Source organism: Phaeoacremonium minimum (genome assembly GCF_000392275.1).
Source record: "Phaeoacremonium minimum UCRPA7 unplaced genomic scaffold PA7_03_scaffold_442, whole genome shotgun sequence".
Lineage (NCBI taxonomy): Eukaryota > Fungi > Ascomycota > Sordariomycetes > Togniniales > Togniniaceae > Phaeoacremonium > Phaeoacremonium minimum.
Window position 1 is genome coordinate 186,030 of NW_006921344.1, and position 24,344 is coordinate 210,373.

At 52.3% G+C, this 24,344-nt stretch overlaps 4 protein-coding genes across 4 annotated transcripts; 3 read left to right on the forward strand and 1 right to left on the reverse strand.

Moving 5' to 3' along the window:
* Nucleotides 1-9,164: 9,164 nt before the first annotated feature.
* UCRPA7_5917 (putative serine threonine-protein phosphatase pp-z protein) lies at nt 9,165-10,580 on the forward strand (the record flags this gene model as incomplete). The annotated part of the gene is made up of 3 exons (XM_007918460.1): nt 9,165-10,289; nt 10,342-10,494; nt 10,572-10,580. 3 exons carry the CDS (start codon nt 9,165-9,167, stop codon nt 10,578-10,580), a joined length of 1,287 nt encoding a protein of 428 aa, XP_007916651.1.
* Nucleotides 10,581-11,882: 1,302 nt separating this feature from the next.
* UCRPA7_5918 (putative set domain-containing protein) lies at nt 11,883-14,390 on the reverse strand (the record flags this gene model as incomplete). The annotated part of the gene is made up of 1 exon (XM_007918461.1): nt 11,883-14,390. The coding sequence occupies one exon, from the start codon at nt 14,388-14,390 to the stop codon at nt 11,883-11,885; it is 2,508 nt and encodes an 835-aa protein (XP_007916652.1).
* Nucleotides 14,391-17,401: 3,011 nt separating this feature from the next.
* On the forward strand, nt 17,402-18,752 carry UCRPA7_5919 (putative sphingolipid long chain base-responsive protein lsp1 protein; the record flags this gene model as incomplete). The annotated part of the gene is made up of 5 exons (XM_007918462.1): nt 17,402-17,458; nt 17,530-17,590; nt 17,689-17,831; nt 17,895-18,078; nt 18,139-18,752. The coding sequence occupies 5 exons, from the start codon at nt 17,402-17,404 to the stop codon at nt 18,750-18,752; spliced, it is 1,059 nt and encodes a 352-aa protein (XP_007916653.1).
* Nucleotides 18,753-20,141: 1,389 nt separating this feature from the next.
* On the forward strand, nt 20,142-23,735 carry UCRPA7_5920 (putative dna-repair protein rad13 protein; the record flags this gene model as incomplete). The annotated part of the gene is made up of 1 exon (XM_007918463.1): nt 20,142-23,735. One exon carries the CDS (start codon nt 20,142-20,144, stop codon nt 23,733-23,735), a length of 3,594 nt encoding a protein of 1,197 aa, XP_007916654.1.
* Nucleotides 23,736-24,344: the final 609 nt, after the last annotated feature.

Sequence of the window (24,344 nt, forward strand, 5' to 3'; positions counted from 1 at the left end):
GTTTGAAGCCCAAGCGTGAAGGATGGCCTTCGCAGACCCTGCCCAGGAACCCATGAACTCTCGCATGTAAATGCGCTGCCTAATAAATAACGGTCCTAGCTATCTTCCAGATAAGGCAAAGCCTCCAACTGAAGCTTACACCGCCAGCGATAACACATCCAACTCTTAATTTAATTGCGGCTTACCAATGTGCCTCGGTCGGAAAACGGCATCGCTTGACTACATAGTAAGGTTAGATGCGCCATCGTGAACTTCCCTTCAGAATATGATCGAGGTATCCTCATAAGAAAAACCAAGCTTAAGACGTGCTCGAGGGAGACGTGTGCCCTGAGGCGGCTGGTTGCTGGTTGCGACTCAAGCAACAATCCCCACGGGTGAAGTCATTGGGTGCACGGCAGATGCTGGTCGCTGCGCAACCCCTCTCCAGACTTGAAAGACTTCTGGAGACAGGACATCGGGATCAACGCCCCTTGCAAGTGCCTGGCTCGAGCCTGGGTTGCGCGTCGCCTTGCCATGTGGTGCGCTGGTTGGCTCCTCCAGCCCCTCCAAACAGCCTCTTCACCCCTCGATCGTCAATGCCGAGTCTCGTATGTTTTTCTGTTTCTCGTGAAAAGGAGCCTGGCTCGTCTGGTCTGCCGGAAGTGGATCATCTCTAGTCGCGGGCGACGTACCGGTCCACGTAACTACTCCTACTTCTTTCCCCTCTCACCTCACACCCTCCCTCGATGGTGTCGTTTGATCTGCTTCGGTGATAACATTATTATTAGTGATGGACAGGGAAGACAACTGCCGGTGTCGGTCCTGGATCTGATTAACGTTAACGGTTCGCAGAGCAGTCGAGATTCCCCCACCCATCCGCCACATTGCGAAAAGATGAGAGGCTCAGCACGAGCTTTTCCAGGTCTCGCTCGTTGCTGGCCCACTCAAATCCGGAAAGGTTCTTGCCGCAGCGCAGGTACATGGGTACCTGAAAGGGCCTTAGTGGCGGGCGCGCCCCTTCTAATTTCTAATTTTAGACGGGTTACCTCATTCGCCTCAAATGCCGTGACGTGAATGGCAGTCGGGTGTCATGATGGAGAAGCTTACTGGTACTACAACACCACTTTCTGCTACCCATGATACGCCTACTACTGCATCAAGGTTCGATCGTGTAGGCTAGATCTAAGTACGTTCACTTTGGATTTCGCGCACGTCCATGCTTTCATTTCCTTGAAATTTCCAATATTCACTACACTCCGTCTCCGCCAGGATGAACACGGCGGGATTATGACACTTATTGAGGCCTCAAGGATTCTCTTTGTTATTCAAGGTCCATCGCCTCCCATAAAGACCGTAACTCCTTATCAAAGGAGATATCGATAGTCTTGCGGAACTCCTGTTTATTGTCCTAGTGGAGGAGGTACGACAGTTCTCCTCTGGTTCTGCTACGGAAGTTTCATACCCTCTAAACAAACCCCCAAAACTCTTGGAATTAGAGTTGAGACTGATAAATACTGAGGAGTATTCAGAAAATATAATCTTACCAGAACCATTGGGAATTGGCTTATTCCTTGACGGCCGAGAGATAGGATAACACATCACAGATCATATGGTATGCAACCAACATCCAGTGAAGTTTGGTAAATATGATTTCACACAAGCCGCGTCTCACAATCGGAGATAAACGCCTCCTTTCCGCAAGACCACAGGTTTGTTCGTCCTCCATTGACTGAAGGACCGTCTCCACTGAGATGGCCTTTGGCTTCGGAGCGGAGCCTTGCCACCCGGATTCTGGACCATCAAAATGATCGCGAATCCCTTGGAACACGTCGGTGATTGGGAGAATGTACACTTCTCTAAGGTCCGGACAGCCTGAGACTACCACCCCTAGGAGCTCAAAGGTGACGGCATCAAGTGCCCATGGCTCGTTCATCCGCAATACCCAGGCCGAAAGCAGGTGGCCGGAGAACGGCTCATATACCATGGCATCGGACCCGGCGAATATGCCTCTGAGCCCATATCTGGCATCGTAGGTTGCGAGAAGCACTATGGTACCTTTTTGCGGCTCGGTTGAAGCAATCTTGGTAGGTCTAAAATCGCCATATATGCTCTGGACAAAGTTCGGGGCGTTGGTAGCGCCGTAAGCCTCGACACCAGGGATTTCTAGCAACGCCCAGTCACGGGCAGGATCTCCTACAACCAACTTTGCTTCGATCACCTTGAGCTTATGGGTCTCATACCAGAATTGAACCCTAAAGCCTCCGGCAGGATCATGGTTGTGGTCATGGTCGTAACCGTGCACCGAGATGGAGCTGCGACAGGCATGACAGACCGTCAAGCCGTAGAGCTTATTGCCAGTGCAGATCACGCCTCCCACTGTTGCTCCGTTGCAAAACCCCGAACGTCTCTGGATGAGCAGGCGCATGCCACATACGAGAGAGGGTTCAGCAGGGTGACTCCCCAAGTATTGGTTGTCATCCAACATCGTATCTGTTTCCCTCTTCTCAACGTCATGGGCGGTTGGTGGATCGAACTCAGAGCCCGATCCATACACAATAATCGGGAAGTGACCAAGCTGTGCAACCGCCCAGTGTTTGTTGCGATTAGTATCGTGGATCATCTTCAATAGCGACTCTGAGGTTTCTTTGTCATTACACAGAATGATCGCATACGGTGGCGCTCTACGCTGGGACGGACCCAGAAAATACCCTCGAAGGACGTGAAGTGCATATTTCTTTTTCTTGACTTGCTGGAGTTTCCCAGATCTTTTGTTCAGGACAGACTGGAGAGACTTCCACTCAGAGCTGACGCGATTCCCAGTCTTGTAGTACCATCCTTTGATGACTGTCTGCGGATTGCCCATCAGATAATGCACAATGTCTCCAGATTGATCATACCAGGTATGTGACGTCCCGGGTAAGTTTTCCAGAGGATGGCGCCAGCCGTTTATGGTGATTTGTTTATCATCATGGTATTGAATGCTGAAGGCCTGCGCGAGGAAGTCTTCCATATAGATTGCCGGCGTCGCTCGCTCCTTGTAGGAGTGTCATAGTCGCAGTCTTTCGCACTGTCCTCTCTGGACTGGTACAGTCTGTCACAGGGGTAGTTCGGGTCTATTATGCGCCTCACCCTGTCCAGTAGTTGATGGAGTGGGAAATATACGCAAGCTCTCTTGATATAGCGCCTCTACATGCTCTATAAGACGTGATGGGGAAGTTTACTACACGTTTGAGTGCTCAATCTGTCATCAGATATGTACATCTTAAACCAAAGTGATACGTTCCTCTGGGCCTAAAGCAAGCCCTTCCTTATTCATCAAGCCGTAAATATAACACTCTCCTACTAATTTGTATGCGCCACTGTCTCCGCGGCGAAGGATGAAGGGCGTATTGAAACCTCGAAATAGGCAAACCTGATCACCAATTCCAATACCAGGAAATCCTATGCCTGAGTACTGCTTCCCGGTCCCGAAGAACCTTCGCGATATGGCAACCTTCATTCCAGTCTTATAACGGCGGGCTGCATCCACGTACTCTATATCATCGAGAAATGATTCTTGTTCAGGTGCATGCAACTGGTCAGGTGCATCCAAATCTTGGGCAGTTGCTTGACAGATCCAAGTTGCAAAATTCATAAATGCAAAAAAGTCGTCAACGCATTCCGTCGGGGCTTTCTGGCCTGAAAGGAACATGTTGGCAACGAGGAGGCGAGACAGCACCTCCGGATAGAAGTCACTCGCGCTTCCGGGATACTTATTCTCTGGGTATTGCGCACGAATGTGTTCGATCCTGGCCAGTTCCGTCGCCATCAACTCCTTCATTCCCACCCCTGTGCTGTGCCAAATGGCTGGAGGGGTGGCTTCGGCGAGCCAGGTGATGCTGTCGATGATGTGGCCAGAGAGCTCGAGAGTGTGCGTGGCTGAGTCGTATACGGCGTCCCATGGGCTGGCCGCATTTCCACCTGTGTTATATCCCGCTGAACTACTGTCACCAAACATGGTATTTAGAAACGGGGCGGTCCAATCTGCAACCCATGATGGGAGGTTATCGTCTCGACCGCTAAGTCCAATTCCTGCAGCGTGCAACATAAGAGTCGAACAAGCATCACGAGTGAGTAGTCTTGCTGCAAGCCTTTCGAATATGACATTCTGCGGGACCGTATAGTCAGGCTCAAAGTCTGAGTCTTCTGCATCAGTCGCCATGCCAATGACTGCAAACAGCTTGTCTCGCCCGTCACTTGCGCCGTATCTCCAGAAGTCATTGAGAAGAGACGATAAGGTACGCGGGATGTCGTGATGAAACAGAACACGGATGGACCAAGCCCTGAGTACTGACTGAAACCCGTGCGGCGAGGTCATAACCTGTCCTTCTTCGAATGTGGTAATTCGTTCCAACACATTGTGCTCTCTAAGTAACAACAATAGCTCGGCCAGGTATGCCCAGGACATGGCAACCGGGCCGCATTTGAGCTCAACATGCTTGGGGACAACGACCTCTTGAATAACCCAGACGCGGCTGAACCACGGATTGCGCAGAAAGTCTGCAAGTCTATTCCACGACGAGATATCTTGACATACCGGGTATGTATCGAGGCTTTCCAGAGTGACAGGTTGTCCGCGTTCCCGCAGATCATAGAGCACCCCGTGTACTTCCGCGACAAAGTCCAAGACGCGATCGTACTCTGGGACGTGATCCACCCAAGCGAGCACTTTCCTCGCAGAAGCAAACACATCTCGCATCAGACGGACCTGAGCGGCCCTCTCAGCCTTGTTGTGTTGGTCAATACATAGAGCATCAATCCAGATCCAAGACGGGCCAGCAAACAGGTCCCTCTCGGCTTCGATGTCCTGATCGGCATGCAGCTCATTCATATATATGTATGACGCGCCAGGGGCAGCCACCTCCTTCAAGATCGACATGGCCGAGGTTGTCACCTCCACGTACTCATTGCCGCGCCATACTCGCTCGCTTTTGACCGCCGAGCCCCATAGATACGACACGGCGGTGTAAGTGCATGGCAAATCGTCAAGTGAAACGGGAAGAAACTCAAATTGGAGTCGGCCGAGCTTCGGATCTTGCGTGACTTTCAGGAGTCTGATATGGCGGGGCAAGAGCGCAGCGTATTCAAATGGTCGCTCCATTCGGTCAGCAACGTCCCTGGCCATGAGCTTGCCGATGTCTACACTTGTAACTCACATGGAGAACAATTGCGCTGAACGTAGATCAATGTAATTTGTGGAAGAAAGTCGAGGTCAACCAGCAGCTGTAAGGCGCATTTTCGACACTACTGTGAACCACGAGGCTGTCTGCGGCTGAGATATTAGGTGGGAAACCTTCAGTTAGCCATAACAGCTAGCTAGGGACAGTGCCTCGCCAAGAACAACCAAATTGAGCCCGAATTCCAGACATGTAGACTTGTTGGAAGGTATGGCAGTTTTCGAAAGCCGCCAATAAGTTGATTTATTCGTCATCTTACCGCGGACTTACAACTAGAAGTACAGGGGGCAGGATCTTTTGACAAAACGGCAATAGAGCGACTACCAAAAGAGTGCCAGGTTACAGGAGGCTCGGTAGACTCCCCGTCATCACCATGAAGTGTCTGAAGCTTTTGCAACTAAGTCCTGAGGGCATCTCTTTTCAGTATGACTTCCAATGGGTCATTCGATATGCGTTGTGCCGTCACACCTTATTGCTGTCTCTTCGCCGATGACATGCCCCTGACGCTAAAGAGCTTTCAGGGCTCCATTGCCGTATGCCCCCAGGAAACAGTCTTGCAAAAGCTCGAACAAGGCCGATCTACCTGCTTTAGGTACATACCTTTCGCTTACCTTAGATAATCATTTGATGTGCAAGCACGGCCTGCTGCTTGCTGCAGACCCGGCAGACGTCGGTCACGGATTGAGGAAAGCATGAGCTGCGGGACTCCACAACTGAGACATCAGAAAGGCGGTCAATTCGAAATTGTGCTCTATGATGGCCATGCAAGTCAACGTGCACAACGTCAAGAAGGCGTCTTGGCCCCCCGGATTTCTGTGCGACGGTGGACGTGGACGTGGAAGGGAGCCACTTGGGCGCGCGGTGAGGCATGAGGCACCGGGAAGAGCCTGCAGGTGAGAAGTCATGTGGACGTGGTGGCTGACCGCGCACTGTCGAATCTCTGCTGCTTACGGCAGTCGCAGGCGGCGGAGGGCCTGCTCCTTCCACCACTGCGCACTGAGAGCAATGTGAGATATGATTTCCTGGGGAAGGTGTGATGGGGTGTTGTATAGATCTTCTTCGGGACGGCACGATGACGATGACGATGGGTATTCCCTTGAGATTGAGGCCTCTCAGGCTCTCACACTCACACGAGGAAGGCGCGCCCTGATGTAAGGTACCCGCCTTCTTTAGACGACCGCTCTTCAGATTGAAGACCGGATCTTTGCTAGACTGAGAGATTACCGTATTATTGGCTTTTGACCTGAATATAATGTCATTCGCATCCCCTTAGCTAAAGGAAAGGTGAAGATAGGGGCTTCTTATTACTGCGCGTAGGTTGTCTGGTAATACTAACATCAGTGTTGATCAGTCTGATTTGGTACTGTACATATCACTCAGTCAGTACCTTTGTCTCGACGGTTCCGGTGCCGTGGGCCCTGAGAGCACAGGCCACTGGGGATCAGAGCCCAAGATTGATGGGCACGTGCCCCGTTTTGGCCCAATGGCACTTGCAGGTATCGAACTGAATGCTACCCAGGTATATGTCCAGGGCATCGTCGCGGGCGCCGTACGACATTTCCAGCGCACTGCCGTGCTGTAGCCTGTAAGGCAATGTCTCTTTCCTATCATGCGTGCATCCCGTGCTGCACGGGAGACAGACAGACAGCCAGCCAGCCAGGCGGCGTGGGAGAGTGGGAAACGATAGCTACCTTACCCTTAGATTTACACGTCCAACCATCCACCAGCACACACGACTTACAGTACCGGTAGACCATTGCGACGGGATGCAGCGCTACTGGTGCTCTGGTGCTCTGTCCACTCGGTTCGGGCACCGCATGAGATCGGTGGGTATCAATAGTAGCCTTTTGGTTGGTTATGAGCTGGGACGCCTTGACAGCTTCCAGGTTGAGATAGGTCCCCCTTGATCCCTAGTAGCAGGGAGCCAAGCAGGGTTACCTATGGTTGACGCAGTTAGCATAGCACAGCCCAGTCCAGGCCTGGACCCAGCCGAGCCAGCCCATCATCCCGTGCCGCCTGCTACCTGCTTCCTGCTACATTACACTACACATGCCTGCCCTGTCAATACCTGGACTCCGCTAACACATTACAACCACCACATCATCAGTCGATTTGACTTGACTGACTGACTGACTGACTGACGCAAACACCTTTCTTTTTCTTCTTCTTCTTCTTCTTCTTCTTCTTCTATTCCACCAGATCACTTCGCAGGTTCTGATCTCATCTCGCGATTGCAATTGTGAAGAGAAGGATCTTTTGGGCGTCTTCAGCTCTGCCCAGCTCTTCACAAAACGCCGGGCTCTGTGCCAAGCAGGGCCAATCTCGAGGGGGCTCCTCTCCAAGTCCAAGTGAGAGACACCGAGTGATCGCCAATCCGCACCAACCCGAATCCGAGGACTGGGAAAACTTAAATCGTCGCAGTATACTTGCATAGTACTCCCCGCCTTGTCAGGCCCGGTTCCGCGTCATAGTGGTATTAACTACCCAGTTGGTTAACCTAGGCCACGACCAGACCAGACCACACCAGAAGTGGACAGAACAGAACAGATTGACATCGACCTGCGATCTCCTCTTCTCCCTCCATCAACGACGCCCAGCAGCTTCATCTCTCCCGGACCCTCTCTGACCTGACCGAAAGCCACCTGCGCTGCGCTGCGCTGCACTGCACTGCACTGCGTTATCTTGCCGAGAGCCTAGCAGGTCCGTCCAGACACTTACGCAGTAGCTGGCCCCAACTAGGGTACTGTCCCCTGACGTAGCCAAGCCAGCATTGGTCGACACGAGTGCTCCATCCTTTTATCACATCCTGCCGTGCCTCAGCCTCCAGCATTTTCCATACAATCTCCTCTGCGCTACCCCGTCGAGCCTCGTCTAGTCGACCCATCGCCGGACACTCCGCCGTCGACTTCTTTCAACGCTCGCTCGCTCTCGACATCGCGCCTCGCACATCGCTTTTTGTAATCGGTCGACCACGTCAGTCATCTCCGTTCGCCTTTGACTCCGGCCGCCTCGACTGCTGGCCTTCGGTGATCGGTTCGTAAGTCCTTCCAGACACCTGCTCATGCCTCATGCCTCATGCCTCCCCGCACCTCCCGTCCTTGCCGTCTGACCCGCGATCGATCTTGTCGATTTGGCTGCCTATCGGCGGCACAGAGCCTCGTCTTTACGCATCACGACCCCGTCGGCCCGTCCGCGCTATAACTTATCTCCGAGCTGCGAGCAAGGCTGACATATTCTTCGATCTTTACAGAGACGCCGACGATTGCAAAGACATTTTGACTCGTTCACTAATCCCCATCATCGCTTCGATCTGGTGACAACCGCCGTGACGGCATCAATCTAATTTCCACACCACCACCACCGCCACCACTCGACCTCGTCTACCACCAGATACCGTCCCAATCCTCAAACACGGAGGCGTTATCGGGAAGACGCTCTACCAACCCCACGCGCTTCGTTGCCGTACTCGTCCGACTTTACCATCCTCCCTAGTACCGACTCCAAGGGGGCAGCAACACACAGACCTTCCCGGCGAAGACGGGTGCAGCGCGCAGGCTATTGTGGCTATACAAGGCGATCCACAAACCTCTCACGCGCACTCCGTCTAGCCTGTCCCGCCCGCGAGAACCATAAAGCGAGCGTTCCCGCACTGGCACAATGGGTAACCAACCTTCCAAGGACTCCGGCGGTGCGCCGTCCAAGTCTAGCGGCGCTTCTGGGGGAGCCGAAAGAGGAGCAGAAGGGTTTCAGTCATATCCGTCATTCAGCAGATCGGACACGAAGGACTCCACCCGATCATTCCGCTCGCTGAGGTCCAAGATACCAGGTGCTGGCAAGAATGACAGCCCCAGAAACTCGACGTTATATTCGAATGGGGATACTCCGTACGATAAGTCCGACGCCGGCTCTATGAAATCTGGAAGGAGCGGCAAGTCGGGGCTTTCTAAGATCAGTCGTTCTGATTCTGGCATGTCGCCAACATCACCATCCTCAATTGATACGGGAGTACTGAACTCCCCGATCGATGACCCGCAGCCCCCGCCGTCTCCTATCCAGTCGGCCTCCGTGATGTCGGGCGTCCATGATGTGAGCGCGGCTCAGGCATGTGGAGAAGTTGACCACGTCTCGGACCAGCCGCCATCTGCCGGCGCCAACTCTAACATGCAAGCACAGCAGCCCGGACAATCCATTCTCGTCAAGCGAGAGAATACGATCAACCCAGTCTCGAAGAGCCCCACCTCTTCATCCCTCAAGGACGAGACTGGTGCGAACATTGCCATGGGTGAAATCAAGGAGATGGACCTGGACGATTATATCAAGCGATTGCTGGATGCCGCCTACGCCGGCAAAGTCACAAAGAGCGTCTGTCTTAAGAACGCGGAAATTGTGGCTATTTGCCACAGAGCTCGGGAAGTCTTTCTGTCTCAGCCTGCTCTTCTTGAACTGGATGCACCTGTCAAGATTGTCGGTGACGTACACGGGCAATACACTGATCTCATCCGCATGTTCGAGATGTGTGGATTCCCCCCAAGCGCGAACTTCCTATTCCTTGGCGACTACGTTGACCGTGGGAAACAATCTTTGGAGACTATTCTGCTATTGATGTGCTACAAGCTGAAGTATCCGGAGAACTTCTTCCTTCTCCGAGGAAACCACGAATGCGCCAATGTGACAAGGGTCTATGGGTTCTACGATGAGTGCAAGCGACGATGCAATGTCAAGATCTGGAAGACGTTTATCGATACGTTCAACTGCCTGCCGATCGCTGCCATTGTCGCCGGAAAGATTTTCTGTGTACATGGTGGTCTTTCGCCAGCTTTGAGCCATATGGACGACATCAGGAACATTGCTCGCCCAACTGACGTCCCCGACTACGGCCTCTTGAACGATCTCCTGTGGTCAGATCCGGCAGACATGGAACAAGACTGGGAGGCGAACGAGAGAGGTGTCAGCTATTGCTTCGGAAAGAAAGTTATTACTGACTTTTTGACCACCCATGACTTCGATCTTGTTTGTCGTGCGCACATGGTTGTTGAAGACGGTTACGAATTTTTCAACGACAGGGTTCTCGTCACGGTTTTCAGTGCTCCGAACGTGAGTTTCTTATCTATATTCGTTTCTCAGTCCTTGCTGACAGACTTTATAGTACTGCGGTGAATTTGACAATTGGGGCGCTGTTATGTCTGTTTCTTCGGAACTTCTGTGTAGCTTCGAATTGCTGAAGCCTCTTGACTCGAACGCTTTGAAGAGCCATATCAAGAAGGGTAGAAACAAGCGAAACCACATGCTCAACAGTCCTGTAAGTTCTATCGATCAATGGTGTCCTCCTGGATATGTGCTTACCTTGTCATATAGCCTGCGGCTGTTTACCCACAGAGTGTATAATCGCCCACATCGGCGATCTCATCGAAGACGTGAAGGTTACATTTGCCTTCGTATTGGCGAAGTAACAAGATATCTCAACGTGATAGCAGGCAAGAGAACATGACCGCACGATATACGATGTTGCTCACAACGTCGGGAGGCCGATTCGCGGTGGCATAGGTGGGATCTCACACAAGACACAGCCCGCGAAACCGGATGCTGGTCACCAAGAGCTTGGAAAGTCAGCCCTCGCGCGCTGGTATCTAGGAGGAGAGAAGGCCCATCCGCAAAGATATGCCGGGAGCCAGGGGATGTGACTATTCCCTCGCAAGGTCAGAAACGGCTTTTCCCCCCAATCCAGTCGTCAGTGGATTTCTGGAACGAGATTCGAAACGGACTTAACTCATTCCTTGACTTATCTGTGGATTTTTATCATTGGGACGCTTCCAGCAAGTGAGCAAGCAAGCAAGCAAATAGACGACACCCCGTCGGTGGAAAAGGAGGAGAATTCTCAGCAGGCAAGGGGCCATGAACCTTTCCCCTCGGGTCAATATCATCTCACAGACTTGGGAGTAATAATTATCTGGTGATGCAGGGGCATCTAGCACGCACCTCCGGGGGCGGCTACCCCGGAGGTATAGGAGATGGGTAGAGCTGTTGTACGTTAAGAATAACTGGAAGTGCGTCTTGCTTCGGGACTCTTCTCTAGCTGGCTTCAAGGGTATACTCTGGTAGAGAGTAATTGCAACACCAATTGGCTTTTGACTTTGTAAACTCAGTGTATTCTCTCCATGCTTTCGTGATGGAATGACGCGTAGTGTTGTATACTTACAACTTATTAGACCCGCTTGTACTATAGTATGGTATACACAAAGCACACATATTCACTTCCCTGGACCCCAGCCCCTATACTCTAACTCGTTTACACAAAGAGGCCGTGTTTCATGATGTGAATTAGTTTTGAGTCTATGCGACTATATATCTTCTGAGCTACCAGGAAGACAAAGAGTAAGGCTTTGAAGCCTTTGGTTTATATCTACAATTCCTAATCAGTTCAATAGAATCAGGAGGAAAATGGAGCCAGATGGCCATTCCCTCCACAAAACGGCGGCTGCTGGATGGTGAAAGAATCGTTCGTCGTGGTGGATGATGTGATGAAACTTTGCCAGCCCTCCACCCCAGCTTACTCCTTTCCAGATGTTCAGACAAGTTTTAGACTTATACACGGCCCCCGCCACCATTCTCTCCTCCTACCACGTATAAAGGGGCCAAAACCACACCGTACTGATCGTGCCGCCCGTATAGAGCTACACCATAGTTCGTTCACTGATCCTCCTCTCGGTATCGCGCGGGCTTCTGTCTCTTTCTCCCGGAGCGGTTGGCGCCACTATCGTCAGAGTAGAACGCATCCGAGTCTTCAGAGTCGACCACGAGCGCTCGCTTGCGCTTTCGGCCCGCGCCCGACCGGGACCGCGGCGCGGGAATGACCTCCTCGGACGTCTCCTCGACCTCGAGAGATCTCTGCTTCCTGGGACGGCCCCGGCGGGGCGTGTCGGGGTTCGGAGTGGTGACTGCGGCGGCAACGGCGACCGAGTCGGACTCCTCCACGCCGCCCACCTCGCTTCTTCGCGCCATGTCGCTTCGCTTGGTGCCGTAGCTGCGACGGCCACTTCCTCTGGGCCGACCAGGCCGGCCGCGACCGCGACCGCTTGCGCGCCGTCCTCCTCGACGGTTGGTCTCCGAGTAGGCGCTATAGTCGCCGTCGTCCTGCGAGTTACGTCCCGGCATGTAGTCTTCTTCTTCCTCCTCCTCGTCCTCGTCATTGAGGTTAGCAAAATCCGAGTCGACGAAGTCGACCTTGGGCTCGGGGGCGTCCTTGCGCGCCGCGCCGCGGTTGTTCTTCTTCCTGGCCGCCGTGGCCTTGCCGCCTCGCGCCGAGTCGTCCTTGCGCGGCCGCCCACCCTTGTTCTTCCTCGGGGCGGAGGATGCGTCGCCGTCTGCGCCTTCCTTGGAGTCGAGCAGCTTCTTGGTGAGGTTGGGGAAGTTCTCGCCGTAGTTGAAGAACAGCTCCTCGCCGGCCTTGATGTCTCGCAGGGCCGTGAACTTGATTCGGAACTCGCCATTGACGTATAAAATCTTGGGCGTGATGTTGCAGCCTCGCTTGTCGTGCTCGGAAGCATGGTTGATGTAGCGACTGAGGTTACCGTAGATGGCTGCGTCGACCCAGATGCCTTCTTGCTCGAGCAAGGTGAAGAGGTAACTGCTGTTGGACTCTTCATCGAAGACGTCTCCTCGTCGAGCCTCTCGGCGCACACCTTCGTCGTGAGTAATTAGTTCACCAAGGTACTCAATCACAAACTCGTCCCCTGCGATATCCTCTGCCGTAAAGAGGCCGTATCCACAGCCTTCGAGTTGTGATTTTCCTAGTAGCACCGTCTTTGATACTCCTCGCTGAAGTGACACATTCTGGCATCCAGTCGAGTGTAAGACCTCATCCTGAGCATTCTGCGGATCAGCTCGCTCTCGCGCTCCACAGCCTTTGCAGAGAACAGGATCGCATTCCCGGTTTAGTTGGACGCAAATGCACGGTTTGCCTTCCTTTTGACGTTGTACACAGGTCTTTCCTGTCGAGTGACAAGCACAGCCAGTAAACTTCCACGCGCAGTTCTCAGCTGTGCATCGACAGAATCGCTCGCACAAAACTCCAGCTTGTACACATACACACTTGGAGTTGCAAGGTCCGTCATGACGGCAGGGATCTTGGTCCATTCGCCGGGCATGCTCATGTGAAACTGTATGATCTTGCCAGTCTCCCAGGAGCACCTTCTTGTTGCGGTCATACCAAGTTAGCGGTTTGACCTTTGGAGGCTCTAGGGAGGCCGGGTCCACTTCTGGCAGTGACAGCTGGAGAGACTTGAGTTTCCTCCAGACTTCCCAGCAAGTGCGGTCCATGAGAACGCTGGCAGCACAAGGGGCCTTGACACCTCCGTCGCCAAGGGATGCATAGAGACATCGTAGAAGCATGGTCTCGTTCTCAGTCCAGGGCCGAATATACGCCGCGTCATTACCGACATCGTACAGGCGGTAACATTGATTTTGACACGGGTGGCCGATGTTCTTCTTAGGTGTTCCTCCGGCCTGTTTCCTGAGTTTGAGCTCTTCGATGCGCCTCTTCTTAAGCAGGCCGCCGAACTTGCCGAATGAATCAATGGAGAATGTGCGTTTTTGGTTGTCAACGTCATACTCGCCATGCTCGCAGGAGTGAGTATAGCAGATCAAGCATCCCAAGATCGTGTAGCTCTGCAGCCATTGCTCGACCATCTCCACCAATTGCTCACCGCCAGGGTTATCGGCTTTTGTGTCCTTTACCCATTTCTTGCTGTCGACAATTGTCTCTACTGACTCGTCCAGGAGGAGCACGTTCTCGAGAGACACTATCCCGGCGAAAACTTTGTCAAATGCTTCCGTGAACATCTTGGCGGTCTTCACGGCACGCGGAGAGCCGGCGTCGTCGCTATAGGAGTTGATTATGCTCGACTTCTGCTGCGGAGTCATCTTATCATCTCGCTCAGCATGACTGGCCATATACCGGATGAGTGTCGCCTTCGTGCAATTATCTAAGCCCAGCTTTGCTATCCAGCGATCCAGGTAAAGCGAGATCTCCGCGGCCGTCTCCTCGCGGATAGTCTTGGCCATCTTTTGAGTCCGGTTCAAGGCATTAACTTTGAAACCTGACTGTGCCTCCATCGTCTCTAGCTCCTGGATCCAGCGGGAGTATCGCTCCTCCTCGTTCTTCTCAAGATCTCTTAGATGAGGGACGAACTTCAGCATTGTGTTAGGGGTCAAGATGTTCCTGGAGATTTCAACATGGTGAAATCTATACTTCGGAACTCTTTCACGATTTGACTTGATGGGAATAACCTGGTAAGCAAAATTCTTCTGCTCCTGCTTTCCGCGAGCTTGTTCCTTTCCGTGTTGCTTCAAAGTAAGTTAGATCGCGAGAGCTCAACAAGAGTCTTTAATTTCTCGTGTAAGGGGGATTTATATGACTTACCTTCATCTTCACCCTCATGACGTTAGTCTTCACCACCTTCGGATCCAACGGCTCTAAGACGAGATCTCCTAGGTCTGCAGTAGCGCTTAGGTGCTGCTTGGCAGGCTGTACTTGCTTCCAAGCAGTCTGAAAAGTGTGGTTCACAAGCTTGGTGTGATCTCTCCAAACATCTTGAGCGAGCTCGCGTAAAGACGCCTCTAATTTCTCCGATGTCAGATCATTTTTGTTAGGAGTCTGCTTAGGAGTTCTCTGAGTGCTGTGAATCTGTCTTGAGTTTGGCGTCGTGTGAGTAGATCCTTTTCCCACGGAACTCGGCGTCTCTGGACCAGTTCCATCTAAAGAGAATGCCGTCAAAGAGGAGAGGCTTATCTTGGATGAGCTGAACTGGGTTGGGGAGGCAGTTCCGGGATCGTTGAGTAATTTGGAGATCGATGCGCGCTTGGCCGAGGGACTGGCCTCCTGGCGGCCAGCCCATTCAAAGCGAGCATCGGCGTACGGAGCGCCAGATGATATTAAACCGGCCAGAGACTGTCTCGTCTCCTTCCAGGTCGTTGTGGGTTCCGTATCACTATCGCCGGTGAGATCGATGCTCATACCGGAGATCAGAGCTGGCGGCGACATGGCTTCAAGTCCTTGACTAGCCCTCTCAGGCCCAATCCTTCAAATCCCAGACCACAGTGATGAAAGAAGAAGATTATCGAGCGTGATTATTCATGCTTCTTTTGAGATGCAGTGAGCGAGGATAGGGTAGATGCTTATGTAAAGGCAGCCGGATATGAGCCCCTAGGATCAACAGAGCCCTCAGGTCGGGTCAGATATGGCCGTGATCAAGTAACACCTGGCGGAATTTGGGTAAGCAGGATGATGCGATACTCAATCCGGGGCCAAGACTGCACTGCTGGACGATGGGGAGGCGTGAATGAGGCTGTTACAATTTGCGACGCGTTGAAGGGTGGATGGAGTAAGGTAAGAACGCGCCCAGGGTCCAGGGTGGATTCATTGCCTGCCGAAATAGGAATTCTGGGGTAGGCCACGTGACTACATAGATAGGTATGGCTACCTGGAAGGAGCGGACCAACACTGCAACATGTCTAATCTAGACCAAAGACTTAACAACCTCCAAATATTACAAATATAAAGAGGGAGAATCAGAAAGAGGACTATTGATTAAGAACACTTTACTATGTTGAATTGGTTACTGTGAAGAGACACAATGGTATTATGTCTCACTGTGTATCTTATGGTGTATTGGACAGAGTGATCTGAGCTAAATTTGATCAAATAAATAAAAAGAGAGAAAATTACAAACAAGCAAAGTAAGGTACAATTGGGAACAAGATAATCTATGAAAGGAATTTTGTGGGCAATGTCTAGTGTGTTGCACTGTCTATCTGCTGAAGTATGTAGATAGTCGTGTCTTTTTGAGTTTGCTGTACAGCCAACCAAGATGCACGCCAGAGTAAGTTGACGCCAGTATTGACACAGCATGATGTATGTGAAGCATCTGGCGATCTAGAACTTGGTTATATGTCTGGCATATGAGAGTATCTAATGTTTTTACTTAGGTACATGACGGGTGTAAGTGGTAGCTTAGTAGGCTACCTAGTCACGCGGGGCAGGGGGTAATTACTATATGTCCCAGTGATGATCTTCCTCTGGAGGTGATCCCGGCAAGTGCCGGACCTCGATCGAGCAACGGCCCACCGGGCGCCTCTTCGGCGCGATGACGAGCTCTTCTACCATGGCAGCATACAAAGGTACATAGTAGCTCAATAGCTCAGCTGCCTCGGGATCCACGGAATTCGAACCTAGAGATATGACGGAGTGAGGAAAGTTGGAAAGCTGGCGATATTCAACTCAAACATGGACTGTGTTACAATTGACATAATGTATGCATAGTATTTATGCTCCTTGACCTGACTTGACTATATTGCAAACAAGTGAGAAACCTATGTCTGCCGTGCCAACGCCTGCATATTATAATACCAAAACTTCACTTTGTGGTTTCTTGACTTGGGAGAGTCTCATATCCCCAAGTCTCTCATAATCAATGCAGTGCAGAACCCCTGCCCAAGGTCGTACCTGATGACATCCACCTGAAGAAGCTGCCGCATCAGGCATCGAAGTGGGCATGGAGGTAAAGCAGGTGGTGCAGAGAGAGATCAAGGGTGGGTGCAGGAACCTGGCCTGGCTGAAGCTTCTCTGCGCCCGTCAATCATTTCCGCCTGCAGAGGGCGAACTGGCTTGCACAGCCCGCCGGAAACAGAAGCAAGCAGACGGCGCTAGTCCTCAGTTGTGCTGCTCGAGGCTGCTCTAGGGGCCGCGAGGGCCGCAGGGGGGCTCGTGCTAGGCATTTGCTAGACATCACTAGCCCCGTTGCGAGGGATGCTGATGACGTCGTCGGCGATGAGCAGAGGAGCAGAGCACAGCAACCAGCATCGTCCCATCTCCCCATTCATTCGCTCATCAGCATCATCGCCCATCCACATCCACTCTCTGGTCTCTCTGTCTCTGGTCTCTCTGGTCTGTCAGGTCAACAGCCCGTGTCGCATCATCAACACGCACTCTTCACCTCTCTCCACCAACTTTTCTGTCGCATATTAATACCATCACCCTCCCCTGCCCAAAACCTACCGCTCTGGTAGAACCTTAATCTATTTCCTCCCCTGCTCTGCTTAAAGCGTCATCGTTTGGCGATTCCTAGCTGCCTACACAATTTCCTGTCCACCCCGCATCAACCTCCCAACTACAAACACCACAAAAAGCTCAAACAGCCCAAGCCGCCATCATGCATCGCACATACTCCATGCGCCAGACCAGGGCGCCGACTGCGTCCCAGATCCAGGTGAGTTCAATTCGCTTTGCGAGGAATCCGCGCGCGCACACGTACACAGTAATTTAACTCTTGGGCCACAGAACCCTCCCCCGCCGCCTTCCACCACCAAGTCTGGCCGCCTCTTCGGTCGCGGCGGTTTCGGTGAGTTAACAATACATCCCATCGCTTTTGCGGCGCCCTGAGTTGAAACTACCATGTTTCTTCACGGGTGTCGCTTTCGTGACCAATTCAATTAACAGGCGGTCTAGGCCATGCTCTCCGACGCAACGCTGCCGGCGCCTTTGGCCCAGATCTGGCCAAGAAGCTCACACAGCTGGTGAAGATGGAGAAGAATGTCATGCGCAGTCTAGAGACTGTCGCCAAGGAGAGAATGGATGTTGCTGTATGTCGAGAGACTCGCTTTCTGCTTGCTGGCCGCTTTCAGACAAAATTAACACGCTTCTAGCAACAACTCTCCATCTGGGGCGAGGCCTGCGACGAGGATGTCTCGGATGTCACGGACAAGTTGGGTGTCTTGCTCTATGAGATCGGCGAGCTGGAAGACCAATACGTCGACCGCTACGACCAGTACCGTGTCACTATGAAGAGTATTAGAAATATCGAGGCCTCAGTGCAGCCGAGCAGAGACCGTAAGTTTTGATGTCGGGCAGCAATTGATCATTTGGAGCACACAGCTGACCCCTTCTCAGGCAAGCAGAAGATCACCGACCAGATCGCTCAGTTGAAGTACAAGGAGCCGAACTCGCCGAAGATCGTTGTCCTCGAGCAGGAGCTTGTTCGCGCAGAGGCCGAGTCCCTTGTGGCCGAGGCTCAGCTGTCCAACATCACCCGTGAGAAGATCAAGGCGGCCTATACCTACCAGTTCGATGCTCTGCGGGAGCACTGCGAGAAGGTGGCCATCATTGCTGGATATGGCAAGCACTTGCTTGAGCTCATCGACGATACCCCTGTCACTCCTGGTGAGACCCGCGCAGCCTATGACGGGTATGAGGCCAGCAAGGCCATCATTCAGGACTGCGAGGATTCCCTCACAAACTGGGTGACCCAGAATGCTGCTGTTCACTCCAAGCTGTCTACTCGCGCCAGGAATCTCTCCCAGCGCCGTCGCAACAACATCAAGAACCGTGAGGGCCACGACTTGTCTGGCCAGGATGCCCCGCTTAACGATCGGGACTCCTGGGTACCTGCTGAGCACCACAAGGGAGAGGACTATGATGAGGATGAAGACGAGGACGAGGAAGATGCCCACAGCGAGGGCCTGAATGGCGAGAGTCGAGGACGTACTGAGGCCATTGCTGCTTAAGTCTATTCCCTCTTGCACTAAAAGATTATAGGAAGGAGAACTTCCATTCCGAGTCTATTCTGAACTTTCAGGTACTTTGCACATGTTTATTGGGGTTTCTGCAGCATTCATCCGGGTGTTTTGATTCTTTGGTTCCGGCAGCTTCAACGGGGTGCCAGGGACAAATAACTGGGATTGTGGGGATTATGGAGGTTTGGACGCTCACACGTTTCTAAAACAACGTACTGTTTTTGTGTACTATTACAAATAGCTCTTTGCTGCCTTTGAAAAAGGAATTTTGGTAGAGAACAAATGTCTGAGTATCTAAGAGATGGGGTATCATTGTGAATGATTTATCGTGAAAAAAGTTCCCGCATGAAGCTATATTCAGGGCTTTTGGCTGTTTAAGTTGTGATCTGCCCATTCCGGTCGCTAAAGTCGGACTCTTTCGTTGTCAACTGACGGTTTCTTCGTCCACCAGCTGCATTGCGCTCATGCCCTTTTCATCTGGCTGGCGAATTCCTCAAGCTCAATCTTGTTGATGTGCTGTCCAGGGACCACCACCAAGCCGAGATACCGGGAAATCAGATCCATCGTAACGCTTCCGGAAGCCCCGGTCTTCTCTGCCTCCTTGGCTCTCTGCTGCGGAGATGGTTGGCGATACTCATATGTGTGTGAGAGTACAATGTTGCGATCCTGCAAAGAAGTATCAGTATAAGAGCCGACTCCCTAGGCTGCGCACAAGATTTCACAGACCGGGTCAGTGCACTTAAACTGGCCCCAGAACATGCGCCCGTCCGAGGTGGTGATCCTCAAGTTCCTGTTCAGCAGAGACGTAAGAAACCCGGAGGCTTCATCTTTGTCCATTGTGTCTCCTGGCGGCGGCGTGGCGGTTGTGAAGAGCTGCCTCGCCCTGCGCAGAAGCAAGAGAAGTGCCTGCATTCGCGGATTCCGTCCCTCGGGCTAGGCTATTAAATCGCTATAGTATAGCCCACCTTAGCGTCTAGCCTGTCCCGTGACAGCGTGAAGAAGTCCAGGCAGTGATGACGCTGGTGGGGTAAAAGCGACAAATTGATAGGCGGGCACGTCGGTCAGCGCTGAGGAACGGCACGCGGTGATTCATAGCTGCTGAGGCGGCGGGGGCGGATCGTAAAGTCTTGATGAAAGATTCTTCATTTCACGAAACACCATTCATCGCTGAATTGTGTACCTTCTAGGAACTTCTCATTGTGGTCGCGTCGCTAGAGCACAAACAACGGCTGTCACGATGCACCAAACTCTTACTGCAGGCTGAGAGACTGACTCCCCGCGCAGTCGCTACCCCGATCAACCTGGGTATCTCGACCTCTCCATCCGCGCACATACCCCATCTAGAGAAGCCGGGCCAGACCCATCAGCGCACCGCCCACCATGGGTGTCAACGGCCTCTGGCAGGTCCTGCAGCCGTGCGCGCGGCCCACGAACCTCGCGACGCTCAACCGCAAGCGCCTCGCCGTCGACGCCTCCATCTGGATCTACCAGTTCCTCAAGGCCGTGCGCGACAAGGAGGGCAACGCCCTGCGCAACTCGCACGTCGTCGGCTTCTTCCGCCGCCTCTGCAAGCTGCTGTGGTTCGGCATCCTGCCCGTCTTCGTCTTCGACGGCGGCGCGCCCGCCCTCAAGCGCGCCACGCTGCAGGGCCGCCGCCGCCGCAGGGAGGGTCGCCGCGAGGATGCCGTCCGCACGGCCGGGAAGCTGCTTGCCGTGCAGATGCAGCGCATCGCCGAGGAGGAGGACGATAAGAGGAGGCAGCGCGAGGCGGAGCCGGTGGTAGAAGAGGAGGCGGGCGAGGCGCTGCCGGATATGGAGAATGTAGTGTATGCGGACGAGGCCTTCTCGTCGAAGCAGGAGCGGCAGAAGAATAGGAAGTTCTTCAAGCAAGACCAGTATCATCTGCCAGAGCTTCAGAATGGTATCGAGGCGATGGGCAAGCCTGAGGATCCGCGCATCATGAGTGTTGAAGAGCTGGAAGAGTATGCGAGACAATTTCACAACGGCGAGGATATCAATCTGTACGACTTCAGTAAGATTGATTTTGATGGCGAATTCTTCAAGAGCCTGCCGCCACCAGACCGATATAACATTCTCAATGCGGCAAGGATAAGAAGTCGTTTGAGAATGGGTCTGAGCAAGGAGCAACTCGACGATATGTTTCCGGACCGCATGGCTTTCTCGAGGTTCCAGATTGAGCGTGTCAAGGAGAGAAATCACTTGACACAGCGACTTATGTTTGAGATGAACATGGCTGGAACGGATTTGACAATGGGCGGCGGCGGGCGCATTGCTGGAGAGAAGAACAGGGAGTACATTCTGGTCAAGAACGATGGTGTCGAGGGTGGATGGGCACTGGGGGTTGTGAGCACAGACAAGGATCGCGGTTCCTATCAAAAACCGATCGATGTGGATGCTCTACAATTTCAATACCAGACCAAGGAAGAGGAGCAAGAACCGGAGGATGAAGATGATGACTTCGAGGATGTCCCAATTGAAGGGCTCAACCGCCTACCAAAATTAAAAGGCAATGTCAGGCACGAGCTCGATAATGCTGATGATTTGGTTGAGGATTCAATGTTCATTGATGGAGAGCCCGCACAAGAAGATCTTTTTGGCAGTCAACCGCAAGAAGATCAACTACTTGCTGATGAGGATGAAGATCTTAACCGCGCAATTGCGATGTCGTTGCGAACTCAGCACGGTGTTGGTGGGCAGACTGAAGAGGAGGAAGAAGAGGAGTTCGAGGATGTTCCCATGCCTGAATGGACTCAAAAGGCTGTGGATGTACCCAAGCCAATAACATCTTCTAGCGGCCGAATGGTTGCACATATTGTCAACAATAGAGCAAATGCTGCCGTTCCTCGGAGGAGGGAGAGCGACGCAAGCAGCGACAGTGATGTGGATTTCAGGACAGCTTTAGCTACCGCAAGAAAGCAAAAGAAGGTCCAGCCACAGCCGAAGGCACCTGTAAGGCCAAATGTCAAGAATCCATTCGACGGTCCGCTGCCATTTGAGAAGCTCAACTGGCGAACTTCGATATTCGAGAAGAAGCCTGCAGAAAAGTCGAAGATGACAGAAAACTCCGCTGACGCTGGTGGCTTCGAAATACCGTCCGACAGCGAAGAGCTGGAAGGCGGCTTCGAGAAGGAGCCAGTCGATGACGCGCCTAGGCCGCTGCCACCTTGGATGATAAATAACGATGTCGACATAAGAGACTCTGTGAAACAGCAACAGGAAATCGAGAAGGAGATCAATGAGGAAGATCAAGAACTCGTGTCAGAGGAACGACGACAGTGGCAGCGAAAACAGCGCAGCGAGATCGTTGAGATTGAGTCTTCTGATGACAATGACAGCGATGTGGAGATTGTGGACGCGCCACCACCGAAGGTGACCAAATTACCAGAGAAGACACCATCGCCATCATCTGTGGAAGTTGAGGCGGCTGTCACTGAGGGGAGTATAGAGAAGAATGATTCACCAACCTTACTTGAAGAGAAAGAGGACGAGCATAGCCTTGAGCTGGAGACAGCCAAGTCCCCCGTCCACGATGACGCTCAAGATCGCTCTCCGTCACCGGAGATGGAATTTGAAGATGTGAGTGTGACGGACCAGCCATCTATTACAGAAGAACCTGTATCACTTCAACCTGAAGATTCTGCCGAGGTGGAATTCGAAGACGTCACAGTTCCTACACCACCAATCGTACAACAAGAGAGAGTAGAGGGCATAGCCACTGCCCCTGATGACGATGACCTCTTCGGGGACGTTGAATACGATGAGTTCAGCGACCCCGAGGAAGAGGAGCTTCTGGTACAGATGGCTGAAGAAGCTGAAGAGCATGCTCGGTTTGCAAGCCAGCTGAATAACAAGCCAGAACGGCAAAACCAAGAAGACTATGAGAGAGAGTTACGTGCTCTACGAAGTCAACAGAAGAAAGATCGTCGAGACGCGGATGAGGTCACTCAAATCATGGTAACCGAGTGCCAGTCTCTGCTACGCTTGTTTGGCATTCCCTATGTCACAGCGCCCATGGAAGCAGAGGCTCAATGCGCCGAGCTTGTGCAGCTAGGTCTTGTGGATGGCATCGTTACCGATGATTCGGATACATTTCTATTCGGCGGCACAAGAGTGTACAAGAACATGTTCAACAGTAATAAGTTCGTCGAATGCTATCTCAGTTCCGATCTTGAGAAGGAGTTGTCGCTGTCACGGGACCAACTCATTGCAATTGCCCAACTTCTTGGCTCTGATTACACTGAAGGTCTCCCGGGCATTGGTCCGGTTACAGCGGTTGAGATTCTCTCTGAGTTCCCTGGTAGGGACGGGCTGAAAGAATTTCGAGACTGGTGGCAAGATGTTCAAGTCCAGAACCGGCCCAAGGAGGCAGATGCCAGCTCTTCTTTCCGCAGAAAGTTTCGGAAGTCGCAAGCGAAGAAACTCTTCTTACCCCCTGGATTTCCAAATCCCGCCGTGGCTGAGGCATACCTGAACCCTGAGACCGACAAAAACCCGGAGCAGTTTCAATGGGGTGTGCCGGACTTGGAAGGCCTACGCCAGTTCCTCATGGCAACCATTGGATGGAGCCAGGAGCGGACAGATGAGGTGTTAGTACCAGTCATCAAGGATATGAACAGACGGGGAGTTGAGGGCACTCAGAGTAACATCACTCGCTATTTCGAGGGAGGAGTTGGTGTAGGAACAAAGGAATCCTTCGCGCCGAGGCAGCGAGTCAAGGGAAGCAAGCGCATGGCTGAAGCTGTGAGTCGGCTTCGGGCGAAGGCTGGGGCTGAGTCTTCAATAGATGAAGATGTCTCATCAGAGGCGGTCGCGCCCACGAAGAAACGAAAGGCCCGTACCAATGCTTTCAATAACGACGAAGTAGACATCCCTGACGAGGGTGAGGCATCCGAAAATGACGATGCCCGGGGAAAGGGTCGAAGGAAAGCCAGAGGGAAGAAAGCGAAGGCCTAGACTCGTGTGCTGGTCTCCATATCAGATATACGCGATATCGTATTTTCAACCCGATCTCGTGTAGTAGAAGGATAGACGTATGTTCTTCGAAGACCTGTGGCACATTGAAAATACGTAGATTGTTGAATTTTCAATTTCCAAAACGACATCACTCACTCAGCTTAGTCGTTAGGATTCTAGCATATGCCTGGTGTGGACTTGACACCCTTTTGCAGACGTTTTTATCATCATAGATTCAATATCTACTCTAGTCGGTCTTCCATGCGTGGAGTCTCTATTCATTTCGAATTTTCGTTTGAATATTGTGGCAAAATGGCGCGCGACACAGAGATTAAAGACAATGATATTTGAAAAGAGAGTTTCATGAAGGCTGAGTGTCTGAATTAGATGAGATAATGCTTGCTCATATTCGACCAACTCAAACCAATCCTGAACGAGGCGGAGGGGGAAGAACTCTTCATCAACCCATAGAAGTTGTCAACACTCGCCAATTTATTCCAGAAGCACTTGCAGAACAGTTAAACATACGAGAATCCTAGCTTGAATCCGGGAGTTAATGAACAAGTAGATTTACGTGTATCGAGACCTTGCGTATAGAGTTATTCTCGT